General features: G+C 36.0%; 1 protein-coding gene across 1 annotated transcript; it reads right to left on the reverse strand.

Annotated features, from left to right (window-relative positions):
- Positions 1–1,330: 1,330 nt before the first annotated feature.
- LOC111197383 (scavenger receptor cysteine-rich type 1 protein M130-like) lies at positions 1,331–15,158 on the reverse strand. The gene is made up of 20 exons (XM_049473315.1): positions 14,684–15,158; positions 14,077–14,382; positions 12,267–12,572; positions 11,783–12,097; positions 11,364–11,687; positions 10,894–11,223; positions 10,482–10,787; positions 8,919–8,996; positions 8,404–8,712; positions 8,200–8,256; positions 7,919–8,077; positions 6,504–6,599; positions 3,650–3,694; positions 3,364–3,426; positions 2,933–2,995; positions 2,750–2,827; positions 2,294–2,359; positions 2,132–2,194; positions 1,976–2,038; positions 1,331–1,491 (listed from the first exon to the last, which is right to left on the reverse strand). Exons 1-20 carry the CDS (start codon positions 14,898–14,900, stop codon positions 1,376–1,378), a joined length of 3,360 nt encoding a protein of 1,119 aa, XP_049329272.1. The 5' UTR covers positions 14,901–15,158; the 3' UTR covers positions 1,331–1,375.
- Positions 15,159–21,230: the final 6,072 nt, after the last annotated feature.

Genomic DNA, 21,230 nt, shown 5'->3' on the forward strand with positions numbered 1-21,230 from the left:
TTATATGATTAAATTGTTCACAGGTCAGTGCTGTATTTAAGGTGCTCTAATCACTTGTTTTTACATGCTAAACATTTTACAAACAGCTTTATTTGATTTTACGATAGTGAAAGAAGAACTACTGACCTTTTTATGTCAAATTGGTTAAAATATCCTAATTGCTTGCTGTTAATTCCCTTTAGCCAATAAATCTTTTATCTTTTGGTCTTCAAGTTTGTTTATTGAGCTTACCATACAGCCTGAAGGATCAGAAGCAAAACAGTTAATGTAATGTTTCAACAGAAGAAGTGCTAATTAACTATGAATATTTTTATGTGACTGAACTAACTGTATAAGATTGAACGTACTTGCAATGGTAAAGAAAACAAAAGGATCTTCAGTGTGGGACAATAAATGTAACTTAAAAACCCCACACAAACACATACAGTATTTAAAACTAAATGATGAATAAACTTGATGAACAACACTAAGAATTACCGTATCACACAAAAACAAGCGCAGTGAGCTTTACTGTATTTATTTAAAACCGATTCTAGAAAAAAATGATCATTCACAACAATACAGTATAAATGAAAATAAACAGTAAACTGCTGCTTCATCTTCAGGTCTGAGACACAGAGTGAGAGTGATAGACTAACAGTTATCAATCCAGAGATTTACTGATGAACTCCATATAGAGCTGAGAGAAATACAGGATTATCTCTCTGATCACAGTAGAAAATTCCTCACATACCACACTTCAATAATAAGAAGCTCATCATACAGATGTTAACTAAAAGTTGCGTGATTAAAGCTGTGAATCTTAATCATAACTAACATTTCTAACAATCATCTCTAACATTACTGGTTTACATATAAGACAAGTGAGAACAGAAGCCCTTTTTCTTACAGTGTAAAACTATATAAAACTATATATCAAGTGAATAATATGTGCTTAAGAATAAATCGTAATTAATTGCTGGCCAAGTTTCTCAGTGAGAACACCACATCTACATCATACCCAGCAGTGGCTCATAGAAATGCATTATAATAAAACTGTTCTTAAATTAAAGTTGATCTTTTATATCTCTTTGTATATGTACATCATTTGTTACTTTAACTTCTTTAATTAAGAACATATGAATAAAAATACATAGCCCTTCTATCTAATACCTTTAGCCCAAAACAGTTAGATGTTTTTATTGAAATGAAACAAATGTATTATTCCTATAAATAAACTCTGAAAAGATTCTTAAAGAAATACGTTTTTTAATTATCAAAAATAAAGTATTATAAAAAATGCTGTTGTAATTTTTTAAACATATTGTATGTTAAAGCCCTGATACAGTTAGAGATGTGTTAAGCAAAACATAGGTAATATTGGTAGTATGATTAGTTATTTGTTGAGTCTGAAGAGGTTGGATTTTAATTTGCTGAGAAAAGACAGTGGGTGTGGTCTCTCAGTCACATGATTCATCTCTGTCTGAGGCTCCTCCTCCACATCTTCATAATCTGTAAAACAAATCCATTGTTATTTTATAACTAGAACAATATTCAATAGCACAAGTTCTGTTCAGCACTGTGGACAGTTCCACACACTGCACTTTGAGTGCACAACTTAATCCATTATGACACATTATGATTGTGAAATAATAAAAACATTGGCAATGTTAAATACTGGTATGATGTTGAGTGCATTCAAGTGAAACATTAACTGTACCTGTATCCTATTTCAAAACACTTCCAAAAACAGCTAGATAAAGAGCTTATATGTTCACCTACAACTGGTTTGACTGTTATTCACCAGTGCTTTCTGGCAAATCCAGCCAAAATATCTCCAATTTTATGTACCATTTTATTTCTATTTTAATTTCAATTCTATCCAAAGCCATTAATAATGTATACATATTTTTCCTCAACGTCCTGTGCACTTTATTTAAATCATTCACTCCACTATAGACACTGCTGTACATCTGGAACAGGATCAGTCACTAACCTTTAACTCCTCCTACATCCTGTTCAGCAGTGATGACATCATCATAGTCCTCTGGTGTGTTCACTGAACAAATATGATAAAATCTTTTATATCAGTAAGAAAAATTCAGATCATATATGTTTAATAATATTTATAATAAATCTAATAAAATCTTACTGGTCATAATGGTGGAGTTTGGTTCAGTGGGAACAGCATCATCATAGTTATCTGACACGTCTTCTGTCAGAACTTAGAGATAAATGTCATTAAATCAGCATCAGTATCATCAGTGACTGTGTTCATGCTGGAGATTACAGTACTGTTACATTATAATCATACCTGTTACATCAGCTTCAGACTTCTGATCACCACTGATGACATCATCATAATTCTCTGCTGCATCCTCTAAATCAAAATCACAGATATTTAAAGAAAATTATTTTATTAATATCTGTAGTTCATAGCATTTTTATTTATTTTCTATGGTCATTTTTTGGGATTCTTATTATTATATCATCGTAATTCTCTGCTGCATCATCTGAATGAAAACAGAGATATTTAAAGAAAACAATTCATATTTAATATCTGTTTTCTACCACAAATATTTAAATTTAAAACAAACACTTTTTTTGTAAGGAGATTTTATCCCCCCAGTTTTCTTCACAATTTAGTAATTTCCAATTTCCTCCCACTAGCTAGGACCTCCCAGATTGCACAATGCTATCAACATTTGGAGGGTAAAGGCTACCATGTGCTTCCTTTGAAACATTGTTTTATAGTTTTAAATAATCAAACCTGCTAAACTATCAGTGATCTGCTCAGCAGTGATGACATCATCATAGTTTTCTGCTAGCTCCTCTTTTTCTGCAACACCTGAATCAAATAAAAGCAGACTGTCTTTATACACAGAGCTTCATATTTGACACTGTAGTATAATGTACAAATACAATCAGGAGATTCATTAATAAAGGAACTTACTTATTTGATCACTGGTGATGACATCATCATAATATTCTGCTTTTACTCCAGTCAAAGACTTTTCTAAAAAAAAGATCAGTTGTGTGATGTTGGTTTAATGGCAACATAGTTAGAAACCCCTGAATAGACACACACACACACACTCTTAAAATAAGTACATTTTTTATGATAAAAAAAAGTATTGTCATTCTTTAAACACAATGTATGTTAAAGCCCTGATATTGTTTGAGATGTGTAAAGCAAAACATTGGTAATATTGGTAGTATGATCAGATATTATACGTCTGAAGAGGTTTGAATGTAATTTCCTGCGTAAGGACAGTGGGTGTGGTCTCTCAGTCATATGTTTCAGCTCTGTCTGAGGCTCCAGTTTTAGAAACCCCTGAATAGACACACACACACACACACACACACACACAAAGATCCTCTTACCTGAGAGAAGATCCTCATCCACATCCTCATATCCTGAATGCTGATCTTCAGAGATGATACTTCCTGTTAGGGGAGATCAGAACAGTCCTAAATCACATTCAGAATCCAGAACCTCCAGAATGCAGAGATTAAATCTATAAACTGTAAATACTGGATTTTTAATAAGTTCTCTAAGTAAAATAAAAAAAAATCACATTTATTTTAGCAAGATACATTCTCATTTTTCTACATTTTAATATTGGTAAAATGATAAATAGTAAAAAAGTATGGAAATAATAAAACTTACCCGAGTGAAAACTTACATCCTCATATCCTTCAGAAAAGATGCGTCCTGTTACAGAAGATCAAAGCAGTCATGGAAACGTTCAGAACACAGAACCTCCCACAAACCTCTGAGTGATTGCTTGGTAGCTCAATGTTCTTAACTTTCTGTCACTGTTTTAACTGACCTGTCAATTGGTGTCACTAGGTCAAGTGGTAGCCCACTCACTTGTTACTTGTTTGCTTATATCTCTGATTCACTTGGCTCCTCATTCAGTCACTTACTCACTTGGTCACTCATTTGGGGATTTGGTCACTCTGTCACTTGGTCACTTACATGCAGTACTTGGTCAGACATCTTTTTATTCCACCACTTGCTCATTAACTTCAGTCTTCTTGGTCACTCAGTTACTTACTTTATTCACTTGATTATTCATCTGGTCACTCACTCACCCTTCTACGTCACCTGGTCAACTGTTATTATTAATTTGGGCACCTCAATAAGTAAGTTACAGTTGCCCACTCAGCCACACATGTGAAACACATTTTACCACTTAGTCACTCACTTGGTCAGTGGTCACTTTTGGCCAGTTAACTACTTTTGGTCAGTTGGCCACACATTTGGCACACAGTTTATCACTTGGTCACTCAGTTGGTCAGTGGTCACTTTTGGTCAGTGGTCACTTGCGGTCAGTTGGCCACACATTCAGAACACAGTTTATCACTTGGTCTCCCACTTGGTCAATGGTCACTTTTGGTCAGTTGGCTACTTTTGGTCAGTTGGCCACACATTTGGCACACATTTTATCACTTGGTAACTCAATTGGTCAGTGGTCACTTTTGGTCAGTGGTCATTTTTGGTCAGTTGACCACACATTCAGAACACAGTTTATTACTTGGTCACTCAGTTGGTCAGTGGTCACTTTTGGTCAGTGGTCACTTGCGGTCAGTTGGCCACACATTCAGAACACAGTTTATCACTTGTTCACTCATTTGGTCAGTGGTCACTTTTGGTCAGTGGTTATTTTTGGACAGTTGGCCACAGATTTGGCACACATTTTATCACTTTGTCTTTCATATGGTCAGTGGTAATTTTTGGACAGTTGGCCACAGATTTGGCACACATTTTATCACTTGGTCACCCACTTGGTCAGTGGTCATTTGCGGTCAGTTGGCCACACAGTTGAAATTTATTTCATCACTTGTCACTCAGTTCGTCAGTGTTCACTTTTGGTCAGTTGGTCAGTCAGTCACGGATGTGGTCATTTGTTTCCTTACTTACTTACTTTGTCACTTATTCAGCTGTCCACTCACTTGTGTTACTTGGTCACACAGTCACTTAATGTTGGTCTATTGATCACTCATTCACTGATCACTTGATCACAGGATCACCCTTTCACTTGTGTGGTCACTTGATTGTTTTTGGTCAGTTGGTTACCTGCCACTTACTCATTTGGCCACTCAATCTGTCAGTGGTCATTCATTTGGTCATTGGTCACTTTTGATCAGTTGGCTACTTTTGGTCAGTTGGTCACTGATTTACCTGGTCACTTAGTTTCTTCCTTTACTTTACTTCATTTATTCTTCTAACCACTTAATTTTGTCAGGGGGTCACTTGGTCACACAGTCACTCATTTTTGTTCTGTTGGTCACTCATTCACTCAGTTACCCGATCGCTTGGTCACACGATCAGTCTTTCACTCACTTTTGGTCACCTGGTAAGTGCTTCTTTTCGCTGGCCACCTGATCACTAAGTTGGTCAGTGGTCACTTTTGTCCAGTTGGTCGCTTCAGTCACTGAATTTTATGGTCATTTTGTTACTAACTCTTATTTATTCGTCTGAACAGTCACTTTTGCCATTTTTATCGGTCACTCATTCACTTGTTTATTTGTTTGCTAGGTCACATGGTCAATCTTTTACTTACTTTTAGTTGCTTGGTCACTTAGTTATTCACTTACTTGGTCACTTGGTCCTTTACTTGGTCACTTGTCACTTACTCATTTAGCCACTTAATAACAAAATGTGGTTAAGCAATTTCTCCCCTTTTTGTTAGTTGGTCTGCCATTATTGGGTCACTTTGTCACTAACTTATCCTTGACTTCTGGATTGCTCAGTTGCTTGTTTACTTAGCCAAGCAGTCATTTGGTCATGTCTGTTTTTTACACATTCGGATTCTTATTCTTGGTCATGTAGTATTGCAGTCACTTGGTCAGGTATTCACCTAGACTGTTATTCAGTAGCTTAGTAGACCTTAGTTGTTCTGTCACATGGTCAATTCTTCATTCACTCAGTCTCTCATTTATTATTTGGTCATTCTCTCACTCGTTAGTAAAATCTATAGGTCACTCTTAAACAGTTACTCTGACACTCACACTCTCACTCTCTCTCTCTCTGTCTCTCTCTCTCTCTTTCTCTCTGTCTCTCACACAGTCTTACCACATACACCCCCTCACCTCGCTCTCTTCCTTTCCCCTTTCCTGTTTTTCTCCACACAAACACACACACTCTCTCTCTCTGTCACACACACCTGCAGCTATGTGGTTTTCTCTGTGTGTCCATAAATGGAAGTTGTACAGGAATTATAGAGTTTAGCTGCTGCTGCTAATAGATGCTTATCAGCAGAATCAGCAGCTACACCAGAACTTCTCTAACTGCACACTTTATTTAATACACATATCACACTCATTTACCTGATTCTCTCTTATTATTAATACACTAAAAAAACACTGAATAACTGAATAAATGTTAGTTTGAGGAAAGTTGAGGAAACTGGGAACATGCCTGTGTATTCTAATGTGTATTCTATGACCTTAAATGTAGTTAAACTTTAATTAAACACAATAATCCTCATATTAAACACTAAGCATATATCACTCACTCCGCTGAGTAGAATAATTTCTGGTGGTGACGTATCTGGGGTCGATCTCCTCATAGATGTCCTCAGGCAGAGTCTTCCTCCTCTGCTTAGAGATCACTGTGAGAAAGACAGAGAGAAACATGGAGTCAGTTCAGTAGAAGCAGTACTGATGATTAGAGAATGGAAATATAGCAGAGCCTGTTTTATTCTGAATGAAGTTGGTTAAAATATTGTATTTTATCTGTATTAGATATAAAATGTATAAGAACCAACACTGTGTCCCATCACTTTTGCCATGTTATGTGAAAGCTAACTAACACTGCACTGAACTGTGGGATATGTATGTGCGGCCTTCTGCATTGAATGCGGTTATGAATTTTGCCAGAGTCACTTGTCTGTTTTAGAGGTGTCACGTGATTAAGTACAAATACTTAGTTACTTTATTTAAGTAGAAATTGTGGTTATCCATACTTATCTGTACCTCTGACACCCTGTTGGCTTATTTGCAATTTTTTACACCTGCACACGTTACGCCACACTCCAGCAAGAACATAGCATATAGTAGACGTATGCAGTCTAGTATGAAGACAGTCCGTGCGGAGATTTATGAGAACTCGATCAAAACGTCCGATTAAGCTTCTTTAATATATATTTAAATTGTACTTAAAAAACATTTGTTTTAATGGGCATATGTGCATCTGAAACAGGGAGCCTAGTGGATACCAAATTGATCAAAATTAACATTTTGTTATAACATTATAGTCATTATGGCTTTAAAAAAAAATTATTTTCGGGAGGAGGGGTAGTGCACTATAGGCCCCTGTGGTGTGGCCTAAGCTGTATTTTTTTTCAAAGTTTTACATTACATTTTTTTAAACCATGCTATATATACTTTTACCTGAGTAATAAATGTGAACACTTATGACACCTTTAATCTGTTCATATATACAGTTCATGTCATCCATCTGGAACCCACTATTAGGCCTTGCTTAATAATTCACACCACCTCACTTACAAGAAAATAGCTCACAACTTATACAAGTGATTTTCAAGCTGTTTTTTAAGGTAGAAGTTAATAATCAGCATAGTGTTGTCACATGACTTTTGTAATTTAGCTTGTATATGTAATTTTTGGGTAACAAATATTATTAAACAATATAATTATTATGATCAAAATTGTTGGTAAGTGAATACTGAGTCAGTAAGTAAACAAAACATGAAGCACAAAATAATTAATAGTTTAAAAATAAAAAACAATTAAATGAGAGTATATCAGAATAAACTTTGAAAAACGTGAAAGTAAACTTTGTGCTCATGCAATTCATTCATATTAATGGTTGATTAAAGTATGGTTGTTATTCAGCAGTTGAAGAAACAGACAGATTCAGAGATGTGATATACAGAGTGGATTATAGATGATCTCTGAATCTCCCTACCTCTCCTGAGCACTCTGTTCTGATAAAACAGCACAACCAGAAGCACTAAGGCCAGGAAGAGCACAGATCCCAGAACCAGGAGAGACACTGGATAGATGGAGGGAACAGCTGGTGGAGGAGTTTGTGGAGGAGGGTCTGGTCGCTTCTCTGTCTGAACAACTGGAAATAAAAACACACATAACTGAAACTGTGTAGAGCTGAATAGTCCATTCATCTGGACATTTAGAAAAATATATATTTAGAATTTTCTTTTAGAAAAATAAAAGATAAATATATTGTACCTGTGGGGGTGGGGGTTGTTGGTGTGGGTGCAGTAGTCGTAGTAGGTACGGTTATGTCTGTAAACACAAAATAACTGAATGTTAATTTGCAATACAGATTCTGACTTACAGCAACTTTATTAAAACAGATTCTTAAATTATCAAAAATGAACCAAAATGGTTAAAATGGTTTTGCAGACTATGTTCACCCATGACTCCTCTGACCTGCACAGGTGACTCCAGCAGTGTGGGAGCAGTCAGTGTGGATCTTCAGGGAATGAGGACAGTCCCACAGGTGAATCTCATTCCCTCTACACTTCACTCTGTTCATCCAGATAGTTCCTCCACCAGAACCAACAGCAGCTCTTCTATTAGCACTCAGCGCCGGCCCACAACCCAGCTGCCTGCAGACCACCTGAGCATCCCTGATGTCCCACAGATCACCACAGACAGACCCCGGTGTTTTATTGTAATACACTTCCAGCCATCCAGAACAGCTTCCCACGCCTTCTCTCAGTCTGAGAGGCAGGTGATCTACATCACACACACACACACACACACACACACACACACACACACACAGGAGTAATTTCAGTTACTGAACTTAACAATACGGTACAATATGGTGTATTTATTTTTATAATTGCATTTTTGTTTACAGAATTTAACTCATAATAATTCATACAGATTCAGGGGTCACTTTATTTAATGGTATAATTACTTAATTATTATCTACTTACTTGAGCACTTCCGCTGATGCTGACGGGGAGTTGAAAAGCATTTCAGATGGTTTCTTAACACACTGAGATTCTCCTTATCTTTTACAATAAAAAAGTTTTATTAATTACGGAGCATTTACAAATAAAACCGCATTAAACAGAGGAAAAATACCCCTAATATGCCTAAATCTAAATTACACATTACATTTTTTTTCCAAAATACTTAACACAATAATAAAAAAAATCAAATTTTGCACCAAATAACACACACTTTATTGATAATACCAGATTTCTGTTTAACCAAATACAAACTGTTTGGCATAAAGAAAAACACTCTCATCTTTAGTAAGCTTTAACATAATACAAACGAGTATTAAAAAGTAGTAAAATAAAATAGTAAATAATAGAAACTTCTTCAGACTGTTCACATGCACAGAAATATTTGCAGATTGCTGTGTGTTATGCAGAGAACAATGTAAAGAGCATTTAAAAAGTGCCATTTTTGAATTGTAAAATGTGTGTAAAGAAAAAAAACGAGAGTGTTGGAAACTTGAGGAGAGGTTTGTGTGTTAGTTTAAAAAAATGCACGTTATTTTAGTGTGTTAACAATCGGAAAAGACTATAAATAATACTAAACATTTTTCACAACTATTTTTACATTTTTTAAAGATGCTTCTTTTAGTGAAAAATAACATTTAATCAATCAACATTTAAAAAACAAATACAAAAATATAACAATAAATACAAAATAAAAAATATAGAAGTTTACAGCCAAGGGAAGGTTTTCTTCTACACTTGGCATGGTGCAATTGTTTTTTCCATATTTATCTGTGACACATATAGTTACAATAGATATTTTAGGAAATTATAGTCCAGAATAAACGTTATAATCATATCTGACCCGCATGCACCCTAACTTGTCTGTTTTGGCACAGATTTCACATTCTGTCAGGTTTCGAACTTATAGAATAACAATTACTCTTCAAAGCACCGTCTTCTTCTCATGTATTGTCAAAAAGGACAATAATAATAATAATAATAATACACAAAACTGTCAGTTTTCCCTAATTGGTGGAATAAACAAAGAAATTGGAATCTTTGTTTCAACCATTATTATGAGGAATAACAATAGACAGTCCAAACTTTTATATACCCTCATATAATTTCACTTAATAATTTCCATTTAAAATCTACATTTAAAATGGAAAATTATCTTTTGTAAGAAAATATAAAAAACAGTTGAAAAGTGGTTAAATGAGCTGCATTTCAAAACCGAAATATACATGGCAGCTGACTGTTCAGGGCAATTTATTCACATTAACAAAAGCATCTCAAACTAAAATGCTTTATTTTACCCAAACATCACAGATAAATCACTTTTACTACCATTTACTACAAATACCAGTTAAATAATTAGAACTACAAGTGGGCTTAAAGTGTATGTTGGATTATTGAGTTCTTTAAAGTTTAAAAGATATTTCAGCAAGTTTAATATCACATCAGGCTACACACCTATAGAGAACAGCTAATAAAGTTCTGCATATTTTCCTCAAAAACTTCCAAAAAACACTGCAAGTGTCCTACCTGAGCAGGTAATGTGAGCCACCTCATTGTTGTTATTACAGTAGTTCTCTCCCAAGGGAGAAGATGGACAGTGCCACAGAGTTGAGTCATGTTTCCTACATTTCACATCATCCAACCAGTTAGGAGCTGATTCTACTCTCGCTTTGGTAGCTTTTTCACTTTTAAATCTTCCACAGTTCAGCTCTCGACAAATCACACTCGCTGTTTCATCAGTCATCCCGTTTACACACACATTCCCCCAGGTTCCATTATAGAACACCTCCAGATTCCCCTCACAGCCCTCAGTCAGTCTGATCTCTTTATACTCTGGTGGAGGAAAAAAGACTCAAACTAAGTGTAAAGTGCAGTTTTAATAAACATATTTTAAATAATTGCTTATTTATTATTTAATACTTCATTGTTATCACTGTACCTGAGCACACGACTCCTACATCATCCTTGTGTGCACATTCATCCTCTCCACACAGCTGATATCTGCAGTTCCACAGAGACGCCTCGTTCCCCTCACACTCCACCTCATTCAGCCATATGGTTCCAGTTCCAGATCCAAACCGGGCTGGTACCGGATCACTGAGGGCCACTCCACACTGCAGCTGTCTGCAGAGCACCTGCGCATCCTCAATATCCCACAATTCATCACTCACTGTCCCCCATGATCCACTGTGAAAAACCTCCAGCCTTCCTGCACAATCTCCCCCAGAACCAACCAGCCTGATGGATCTGTGGACTCGGTTAAACTTACCTACACACACACAGTTTTACTTTAATTCACTTTCAAATGCAGTTGTATCCTCACGACAATAATCACAACATGTTAACACTAACAAATCAAAACAGAAGAGATTTATTAGCTTTTAATTATTTGAAAACTGTAACTCTTACCAGAGCAGGTGATGTAGAGCTGTTCTCTGGAGCTGCAGTTAACTGCTTGTGAGCTGCTGCAGTTCCTCAGATGAGCTTCACTCTCAGAGCAGTTGGAACCCGTCACACACATGTAGCTGTGTTCAGGACTGGATGAAGAGGAACTGGAGATGTTGAGTACAGAACCACAGCCCAGCTGTCTGCAGACCACAGAGGCCTCAGACTCATTCCAGGAGTCCAGCAGAACTCTCCTCCAGTCCTGCCTGAAGAACACCTCCACCTCCCCCTCACACTCCATCCCTCCAGACAATCTCACTGCACCCTCATGATATGTTAGGTTAGTGCCTGAAGAGGAAAACAATCATTTATTTAAAGTTTTTTATGTTGTCTAACATTATGTCTGTTAGTTAAAAAATCAATATATAATTGTAAGATCTCACCACTACAGATAACTCCAGGATCCTGTTTATGAGAGCATGCAGTTCGACTCCATGATGAAATGGGACATTTTGACAGGTGTGTTTCGTTCCCCTGACAATCAAACACATCAGCCCAGATATGGCCACTCCCCTCCCCAAACCAGTCTGACCCCAACACAGCCACAGCACTCCCACACTTCAGCTGAGCACAGAGGACACTGGCAGCTCTCATATCCCAGCTTACATCACACACTGTACCCCACTCACTGAGGTACTGGAGCTCCACTCGACCAGAACAGGAGTCTGAGCCATTCATCAACCGAGCCTGAGTGTAACCTGAATGAATAAATAAAATAATCATTGAATTAATAAAATTAGAAACAGTATAACTAGGACTAGAGTGGGTCACTAGCTAAAACTATTGTTTGTTTATATAATATAGTGTTATATAACAGTTCTATCCACAAGTATTGCTCTTTACAATGATTTAAGTTTAATACTTTACCCGAACATATTATCCCAGTATCATTATCATGGGAGCAGTTTTGTTTAAATGAAGATGATTTTGGACAGAAGTGAATCTGAGATTCGTTTCCTCTACACTGAAGCTCCTCTGACCACACCTGACCCTCCCCTCTTCCAAAAGCAGCTGCTCCCAGAACCTCCACAGGAGAACCACAGCCCAGCTCTCGACACACAACCTCTGCATCCTGCTGGTCAGCATTGCACACTGTGATCCAGCGAGTGTTAAGAATCACCTCAAGTCTCCCAGAGCACAGATGAGGACCATCAGCAAGTCTGGGTTTTTCTCCTGTGTATTAACATACATTTAGTCACTTACACAACACAAGTATCCGAATTTAAACATAAATATTATATATTATATACAGCATCAGTCTTGTTTCTCATTCAATGTGTTAGATAGATAGATAGATAGATAGATACTTTATTGATCCCCGGGGGGAAATTCTTGGCATCCAGCAGCAGGTTACACAATACACAAAGTTAAAAAAGATAAAATATAAAATATAAAGATACATATAAATACAATCAAATAAGAAATAGAATATACAGTGTAAATGTACAGTCTTCGTGTGTGTGTGTGTGTAATGGAGATGGAGAATGGAGGTAGTGCAGTTGAACACAATAGACAGTGAACACCAGTTGATGTGCATAATGTGAGGATAACTGATGTCAGCCAAACAGAAAGTGCAAATACACATTTATATAATAATTTAAATTAAATTAAGCAGTGCAAAAGATACGTAAACAGTGCAAAAGATACGTAAACAGTAGATGAATTAACTAGTGAATGAACTACTAGTGCAAAATATGGTAGAACTATAAAAAGTGTTCTAGGCATCAGCAAGTCTGAGAGTGTGTCCATAGCTGGGGGTGTGTCCATGGTGTGGCCAGAGTGGCCGGAATGAAAAAGTTTCACAGAGTCTTTAGTTTGCTGTGCTGAGAGGAGTTGAACAGTCGTATGGCCTGAGGAACAAAAGACTTTCTTTTCTTGTTTTCTTTCTTTTCATGATTTCTTACATTGTAAATGCAATATTGACGGCATTAAAGTCATTCAGGAGTACATGAGGAATTATTCTGTAAATTTAAAGTTTTAAACAAACCAGAATATGTTTTACAGATCTGCACACTTTTGATATTTTAATCTCAGTGTCTTCATGAAGGAGAGTCACCTGGAATAGTTTTCTCAGTATCTTGAAGGAGTTTCTGGAGGTGCTGAACAATAGTTGCTGCTATTACTTCACGCTGTGAAGCTCCAGCTCATCCCAAATAACCTCAAATGACCATCTCAGTTCCTCAGGTTTAGATCAAGGAATTGTGAAGGGCAAATTTTTTTTTTTTACTGTTTCCTATGTAATTCCATTTGTGTCCCATAATTGTCTTGATGTCTTTAATATTAATTTTCAATGAAGAAATATAATTAAAGAAATAAAGAAAAACACTGAATGAGAAGGTGTTTCCAAACCTTTGACTGATACTGTATATTTATTGAATAAGTAGCTAAATATACCACATATTCACAATATATTTCTTAATACATTACTTACATTTTACAGTTGTGACATCTTGCTTTAGGATAAATGTGAAAATAAATCAATCATGATTTTTTTTTAAATATACAAATATATCAGTAAAAACCTGAATTAATTTATTTAAATGAATAATTACCAAATAAACAAATTGAACAATTTTCACACTAACTTTGAATCTAAAGAATAATAGTTGTTTTAGTAATATGTTGTATAATAATGTCAGTGATATATGTTTGTTTTTCAGCAGTAAGGGGAGCGTACCTGAACATGTGACTCCAGCATCTAAATCATGAGAAGTGCAGTATTGTCTAGTATAATATGAATCAAAATTACATCTATTCAGTGAAGACTCTGATCCACTACACCACACATATCCCATCAATATTGATCCTGATCCAGGACCAAACTGATTAATATTCAGAGCCTCTCCACAGCCCAGCTCTTTACACACGACTGCAGCATCTCTCATATCCCAGTCATACCGACACACTGTTCCCCACTGACCATCACGATTAACCTCCACTCTCCCAGCACAGCGACTCCCACCATCCACCAACCTCACACTATCTGTACAACAGAGAGAGAGAGAGAGAGAGAGAGAGAGAGAGAGAGACAGACAGACATTTATAATGATTATAAATCATTACATATTTAATTAATTATTTTGTATTAGTTTAATTTAAAATTTGATGAAAATGTTCTAAGCCTTTAAATTATTTAGGGACACTTTCAAAAAAGATACACATGAAAAAATACAATTAAGAAAACTAGAAAAAGTATGATATATGGATACAAGCACATTCTGATTAATGCAGATTTGACAATTTATTTCTATATTTTCTTATTTTATATCATATAATTCACTTACCAGCTGTGGAGAGTGTGAATGTGGAGGACAGAAGAATGAGAAGCACACAGCTGTCCATCTCCCTCTGACCTGCACACACTCCGTTCAGCAGAACAAGCTTCACCTCCACTCCCCCAGAGAGACTGAAGAACCTGAGAGAGAGAGAGAGAGAGAGAGAGACCCCACAGCCGCCAATCACACTCACTATGACCTTATTAGAAAGAGGAGAGGAAATCATCAAACATTTTCAGTGACAAATCAGAGGAGGTATTTTTTGTTTCTCCATATTTAACAAAAGAGCGTCAGCACTGATCAACACAACCCCACCTCCCTCTCTAGAGCTCTGTGTGTGTGTGTGTGTGTGTGTGTGTGTACAGGAGTTCAGAGAGAGGAAACACTCCAGTGTAAAATTGTTTTAATGTTGCACCTGCAGAGAGCTGATCCATACACTGATAAACACCTCACACACACAAACACATACTGTTAGGATACATATAAACATAAGAAATTCAATTTCAAAACAGCTATAAAATGAACCAGAAAGTGAGTGTTATTCTTTGTTTTTTTTTTTTTTTGTTTGAGTGAAATGTTATAAATGTTATAAATGTAAAATTTTACTCTGTAAAAAAGAGTACAAAGCATAATTAAAATCACGAAATAAAAAAAATCATCTGATTTGATTATCATCATAACTTGTAGTTTCAGGAATTCAAAACTTTTTTTAATCACAATTCTTTAATACTTTACTTTTATAAATGCAGTGTCAGTTCAGCCCTAACAGAAACAGGGTTTTAGTCACTGCAGTACATTTTATTCTCCACTAGATGACAGCAGAGGATTGAGAATTAGTAAATGTATAATTGATTTTAATGTTTTGAAAAGCACTTTCCACTGTACTGGTCAGCTGAGGTCACTGCTGGTGTCTGAATGTAACTGAATTCACCTATATACGGTGTATTAACATGGTAAAAAGGTTTATTTAAACATACAATAACATGTAATGCTCCATTTATTCGTCCATTTATTATTAGATCCTTTCACACTTGCCTTGTTTTTACTTTGGACCAGGGTTTAAGTCCAGGTCTGTATCAAAGAAACAGAATGTGGTCTGACTCTGACCACAAAAGGTGATCTCATGCAGATGTACTAAAATATATATATATTTTTTTGTTTTGTTTTTAGTTGCAACATTTAGTCACCAGATGGCGCTGTGTGATTGGACAACAACTGTAACTCTGTCTTTCAAAATACACCAAACAATACAGTATATGGGACATTCCAGGATTTTGGTACATTTCCTGTCCCACCACTTAAATTTCAAATGTACATATCCAAAATATCTAAATGACTATTTTTTGTGAAAAATTTACTTGCTATAAGACAAACTGTAAAATTTGGTGGAAAAATAAGCTCCTTAGATATTATTCAAAAGACTGAATACCTTTGGACCACCTCAAAAAACGGCCGTTTTCTCTTGTCCCACACATTGGGTAACCAACTCCTTTGGCAAATTTAACAATTAAAATAAGCTCTAAATAAATGACTTCCTCTTGTATACTGTTGATATGCATCTCCTTTACTTGTGAAAACAACTTCTTTGGTCTACATTGTTTTTTTATGCTATTAAGTTGTGTCCCACAACATGCGTGCAACCCTGTTACCATAAGGAATTTTACCTGGCAGAGAAAGAGTTAAAAATATTTGTCTACTGCCACAAAGGAAGTGACATCACAAGGACATTTTCTGCCCACATGGCAAGACCAAGAGTAAGTGCTCTAACAATTTAAAAGTTTTTTTCCCAAATATGTTTGTCTAAGTTGTGTGTGTCACTCAGTGAATGCAGCCCTGTAACTCATATTGTAAGACTAATAATTAGTAGAGTCAAAATTTACTTTATATACTTATATATACTTATATACTAACTATGTTTGTCTCTGATCTTGTATACATAGCTAAATTTTACAGTTAGCATCTGTTTCTGGTGTAAACCACAACTTAGCCTAGATTTGCAACCCTGTTACTCGCAACCCTGTTACTGTAAGTTACCAAATATATTGCATACCAACTTAAGCATCTAATTTAAAAAAACTGCTTCGATACCTGAGCTTGACGAATCAAACTTTTTGATAGTCTATTACCTGTATTTAATAAATATATGACTAAAAATGATCAAATTGAAGATCAAATTTTCAGAAGTGACCATCCCTAAAATGTACCAAAATCCTGGACTGTCCCATATAAAAGTGTTAAAGGGATTGAACATGGACACTATCTGGGATGTACGCTGGTTTTTGGGCCTGGATGGGACCCATGTGAGATTAAGGTGTGCTGTAATGTTGTGGCTCATAATCAGAGACAGAAACTCAAAAAAATCAGTAATCTCAGCAAATTTCCAGCATGTAAAGTCTTGTTACCTCAGGTGTTTGCTGATGTGAGGTTTGGATGGAGCTGCTCGGTCATGGAATACGACATCTTATATCTCAACCATGATTTCTATAAACACCAGTAATTATCAGACCCGCTCTAGTGACTGGATCACCTGTCAGGTTCCTAGAGTTTTTGCTGAACTTGGAAAATCTGCTTTTAGGAACACAGCACCAGCGAGCTGGAATTCACTACAGGAAACTCTAAAACTCACCTCACTGGTGTCACTAAATCATTTTAAACTCCAGACAGCCTGTAACTGTTTAAGTTGAGTTTTTTTTTCTTTTACTACCTTTTTATTTATCTTAATTATTTCGTCTTTTTATTTATCTAATTTTATGTTTTACCTTTAAGTCATTTTATTTTATTTATTTTATTCATTTCACCCTTTTATTTAATTTATTTCTTCCTTTTATTTTTTATACTTACAAAAAAAAAATTATTATTATTTATTTTAGTTCCATCATTTGTTTTTTTTTTATAATTGTGGCGTTATTTTAGTCCTTTACTTTTTTAATTGTGTTTATATTTTATTATTCTAATTATTTGTCTCTTTGTTTTATTGCTTTACATTTTAGCCTGTCTGCATATCCTTTTATTCTGAATGATTTTATTTCTTCTTAATTAAATCGTATATTGTTAGCTTTGTTTTTCTAATTTAAAACGTATTTTTAAGTCCCTTTAAATTTTGTAAATGCTCAGCTGCATTGAAAATGAGGGTTACCCTCAATGTATTTTCTGAGTGGAAATAAAGATTAATTAATTGATTGATTAACCTGTATTTGAGCTTTGATAAACTGATGTATTTTATTCACTACATGTGTTCTCCTCAACACAATCCCAGATTGATACACACTGCAGACCTAAACCTTTTCAGACCTGTGATAAAAGAGGCCTGTTATGCTCCTGAGGAACCATGGCACCAGTGCTTTCCAGCTATTAAGGATGTACCCTCAAATTGCGCTGGTGATTGACGCTGGCTTTCTCAGCCGTCTGGTCGCTGTGGGAACGAACGTACACCTATTAAATTCTTACAGAGGCTGCTGCTGCTGCAGATGGGGGTTTCCATAGAGACCGCAGGAGGCCAAGGCCGCGATAAGCAACCCCAATAACTCCTCAGATCCTCAGCCCACCCCCCACATGCACACATACAGACACACACACACACACACACACACACACACACACAAGAACTACTTTTGTAACAGATGTGTGAGGTTCTTCACTCACATATGTCTATTTTGTTTCCATGTAAAAGCTTTTTGTGTAAGCAAAACTGGTTCTACTGTGGCATCACTCAAAGAATCCATTCTAGCATCTTTATGTAGTACATGCAGTCTTAAAATGTCTTAAATTAGTGTATCTAAAAGCCTTAATTTGTCTCAGAATGTTTTAAATCCATCTCCCACTGGTTTTAAAATGAGCAAATTACTGATTACTTACTGATTTAACAGCTCACTGAACTAAGCAGAATAACAGTATTATTTATGCCTCTGAGGGGGCTCTGTTGTAAAGTTATGTTCCTTACTTGCTTTTAGCCAGTGGATAGTGTAGACGGTACTGTAGATATGGAAAAACTGTAGGTGTGGAAGAGAGATAACACACAGATAAACCCTAAAAGAGATAGTTTAGCCTTGCAATATTGTTATCTTTTACATTTTACAGTATTCCCCCTGGAAAATGCGCTGTAGCCTACAGTGTTTGATAGCTTGGTAAAAAAAGGTAGTAACATTTTCTGCTACCTTTTACACAACGTTATTGTTGTTATGCTAAAATGCAGTTTATAAATGGAAACATAATATGTAACTTAAAAATATAAACGTAAATTCAACTATATTTTCAACTTTATTTTTTATTATACTTTAGTGTGGGGTTATACAGTACAGCAAAATGTTTTAGAGGCGTTTTAGAGAGACGTTTTCCTTATTGACAAAGTAGCAATATTCTCTAATTTTACACAAAAGTACTGTTGTCATGCTATGTCACTGCATAATAATGTGCGACAAATAGACATTCTGTAAAGAACAAATATTATTTATGTCTAAGTATGTTACCATAAACAGCATTCTAATGTAACATTTACTGTCTGTTAGAGCTGTTTAACAGTGTTAATTTGATAAATAAATAATGCACTCCTTGCAAAAAATTTTAGTTTACCATGGTCCACATTACATAGAGACGTTAAGCAGAATCAGTTAGAGGCACACATACACACACACATACTCACACAAACAGTGTCTTCACATTCCTTCAGCTTTAAGATGAATGGGTCAGCCGTGCACCCTGCGCTTCTGGGCTTAACTCCACTGCTTACCAAATTGAGCAGGGACCTGTGCAAAACCAGTGGTATAAAAGATGTTTTAGCTCAAGCTGTAGGACATCAATCTACACTACCCAGCTACCTTCAGAATCTGACTCATGTTATCTATAGCAGTCTTACTACAGCTGCACATTCCACATATTGCATCTGTCTTTAGCCACAATAGCTTTAGCTTGTGCAAAAAAATTGTGAATTACAATCACTGTAAATTCATATTTATATGAACTTGTGGGTTTACCCAGCCAACATTTTCTTCTGGGCTATATATGTTCCAGGTGTCTAGAGTCTCTGAGAGAGATTTATTCACTATAGCCCACTTTAATCTCATGGATCTCACCTAGGCCCCAGGTGCAGTGTACAACCCAGATGATGCCCATGTTTAACTCCTCCTGGTCCTATCATTGACACTGATCCATTTGTGGGGCCAACATGAAACCTGTAAAAGGAACTTTCTGGTTTCCCTTTGGGCTGCCAATACAGGCACTACATGGACATGCTATCTAGAAACGTATATACAAGAAATAAACAGATTTAACGTGCAACCAATTCTCAAGGTCTCTGAGTGTGGAGTGGTAACAGCTAGGAGACATGAACCAAATTTACAAGTGTAGGGTACACATAAAATAGACATACACATAAAATATATATAAAACTGATTTACACAAAAGAAAAGGATACACTAGGTAGGATTTCCTTGAAATTACAGCTTCAAACTCACTGCAGCGCTCCATTGAGGTGTAATAGTAGGAATAGCGGCTCCCTCATGTCTGTGCCCGAGCTCCTCTGAGCTCAAACCAGACTCTAAGTTTTCCTAGGCGGCGGCGACCAACGCTCACGATACCTGCGCCTCTTTCGAGCTGCTTTCCGACCTGTATGTAGTTCTAACAGTTCTACAAGGACTACAAATACCCGCTATTTGGAGTTGGTTCATTCTTTACAGAAGCTAACTAGTAGTGATGGGCACAGCAGCTCTTTTAGATTAACTGAATCATTAGAATCAGTTCACTAAAAAGATTCGTTCAAAAGATTCGTTCATTCGAACGAATCTTTTGTGCTGTTCTTCTGTGCTGTACCTGAGAAGACCAGATAAAGACAGATTATAAGTAAATCAATGGGTATTTCTGTTTTGTAAGGAGCTTAAAATGTTAATTAGAGAGTTAAAAGGTTATTAAAACAACCAGAGTGTAAATATGTGATGTATAAGTTGAGTGTTTGTTTTAACTGCTAAAGCTGTAGGCTAACAGGCGGAACCTAGTAGCGATTATCATTTGCGATTAGCATTAGCGATCGGGTTAAATGTGTAAATATATCACGTTAAGTGAAGCTTTTACTGATAATGTGTTTTTGTTTTAATATTATTTCATGCTGTGCTTGTTTGGTGGTGAGGGCTAACAGTGCTACTCTGTAAACACGCTGTTTTATCAGTTGTAGACACAGAAGAAATGTCTTGTTTCAGTCGTGATTACAATAAAGTAAACATTTCATGCTAAAGGAGACAAATTGATGGTTGTAATTATATTTATGTGCTTTGAACTTTCTGATGGAAAAAGTAGTAGGATTTTACACTATTTATGTAGTACATAACAGTCTACTGAATAAATGTAAAAATAAAAAAATACATATATTTTACATATATACAGTAGACTGGGGGTTTATGACAGTGCTGTATACATTTATTACACTCTGCAACTGTAGGGGGAGCCCACGAGCACAAAATCTCAATCCTACCTAGTGGAGCTTTAATACAGATATTTACAAGAGGGTCACAGCGAGGCCAGTCCTCACTGTTTTACTCTCTCATACTACAAACAAGCTGCTAAGTAG

The sequence above is a fragment of the Astyanax mexicanus genome, chromosome 2, assembly GCF_023375975.1.
Source record: "Astyanax mexicanus isolate ESR-SI-001 chromosome 2, AstMex3_surface, whole genome shotgun sequence".
NCBI lineage: Eukaryota > Metazoa > Chordata > Actinopteri > Characiformes > Acestrorhamphidae > Astyanax > Astyanax mexicanus.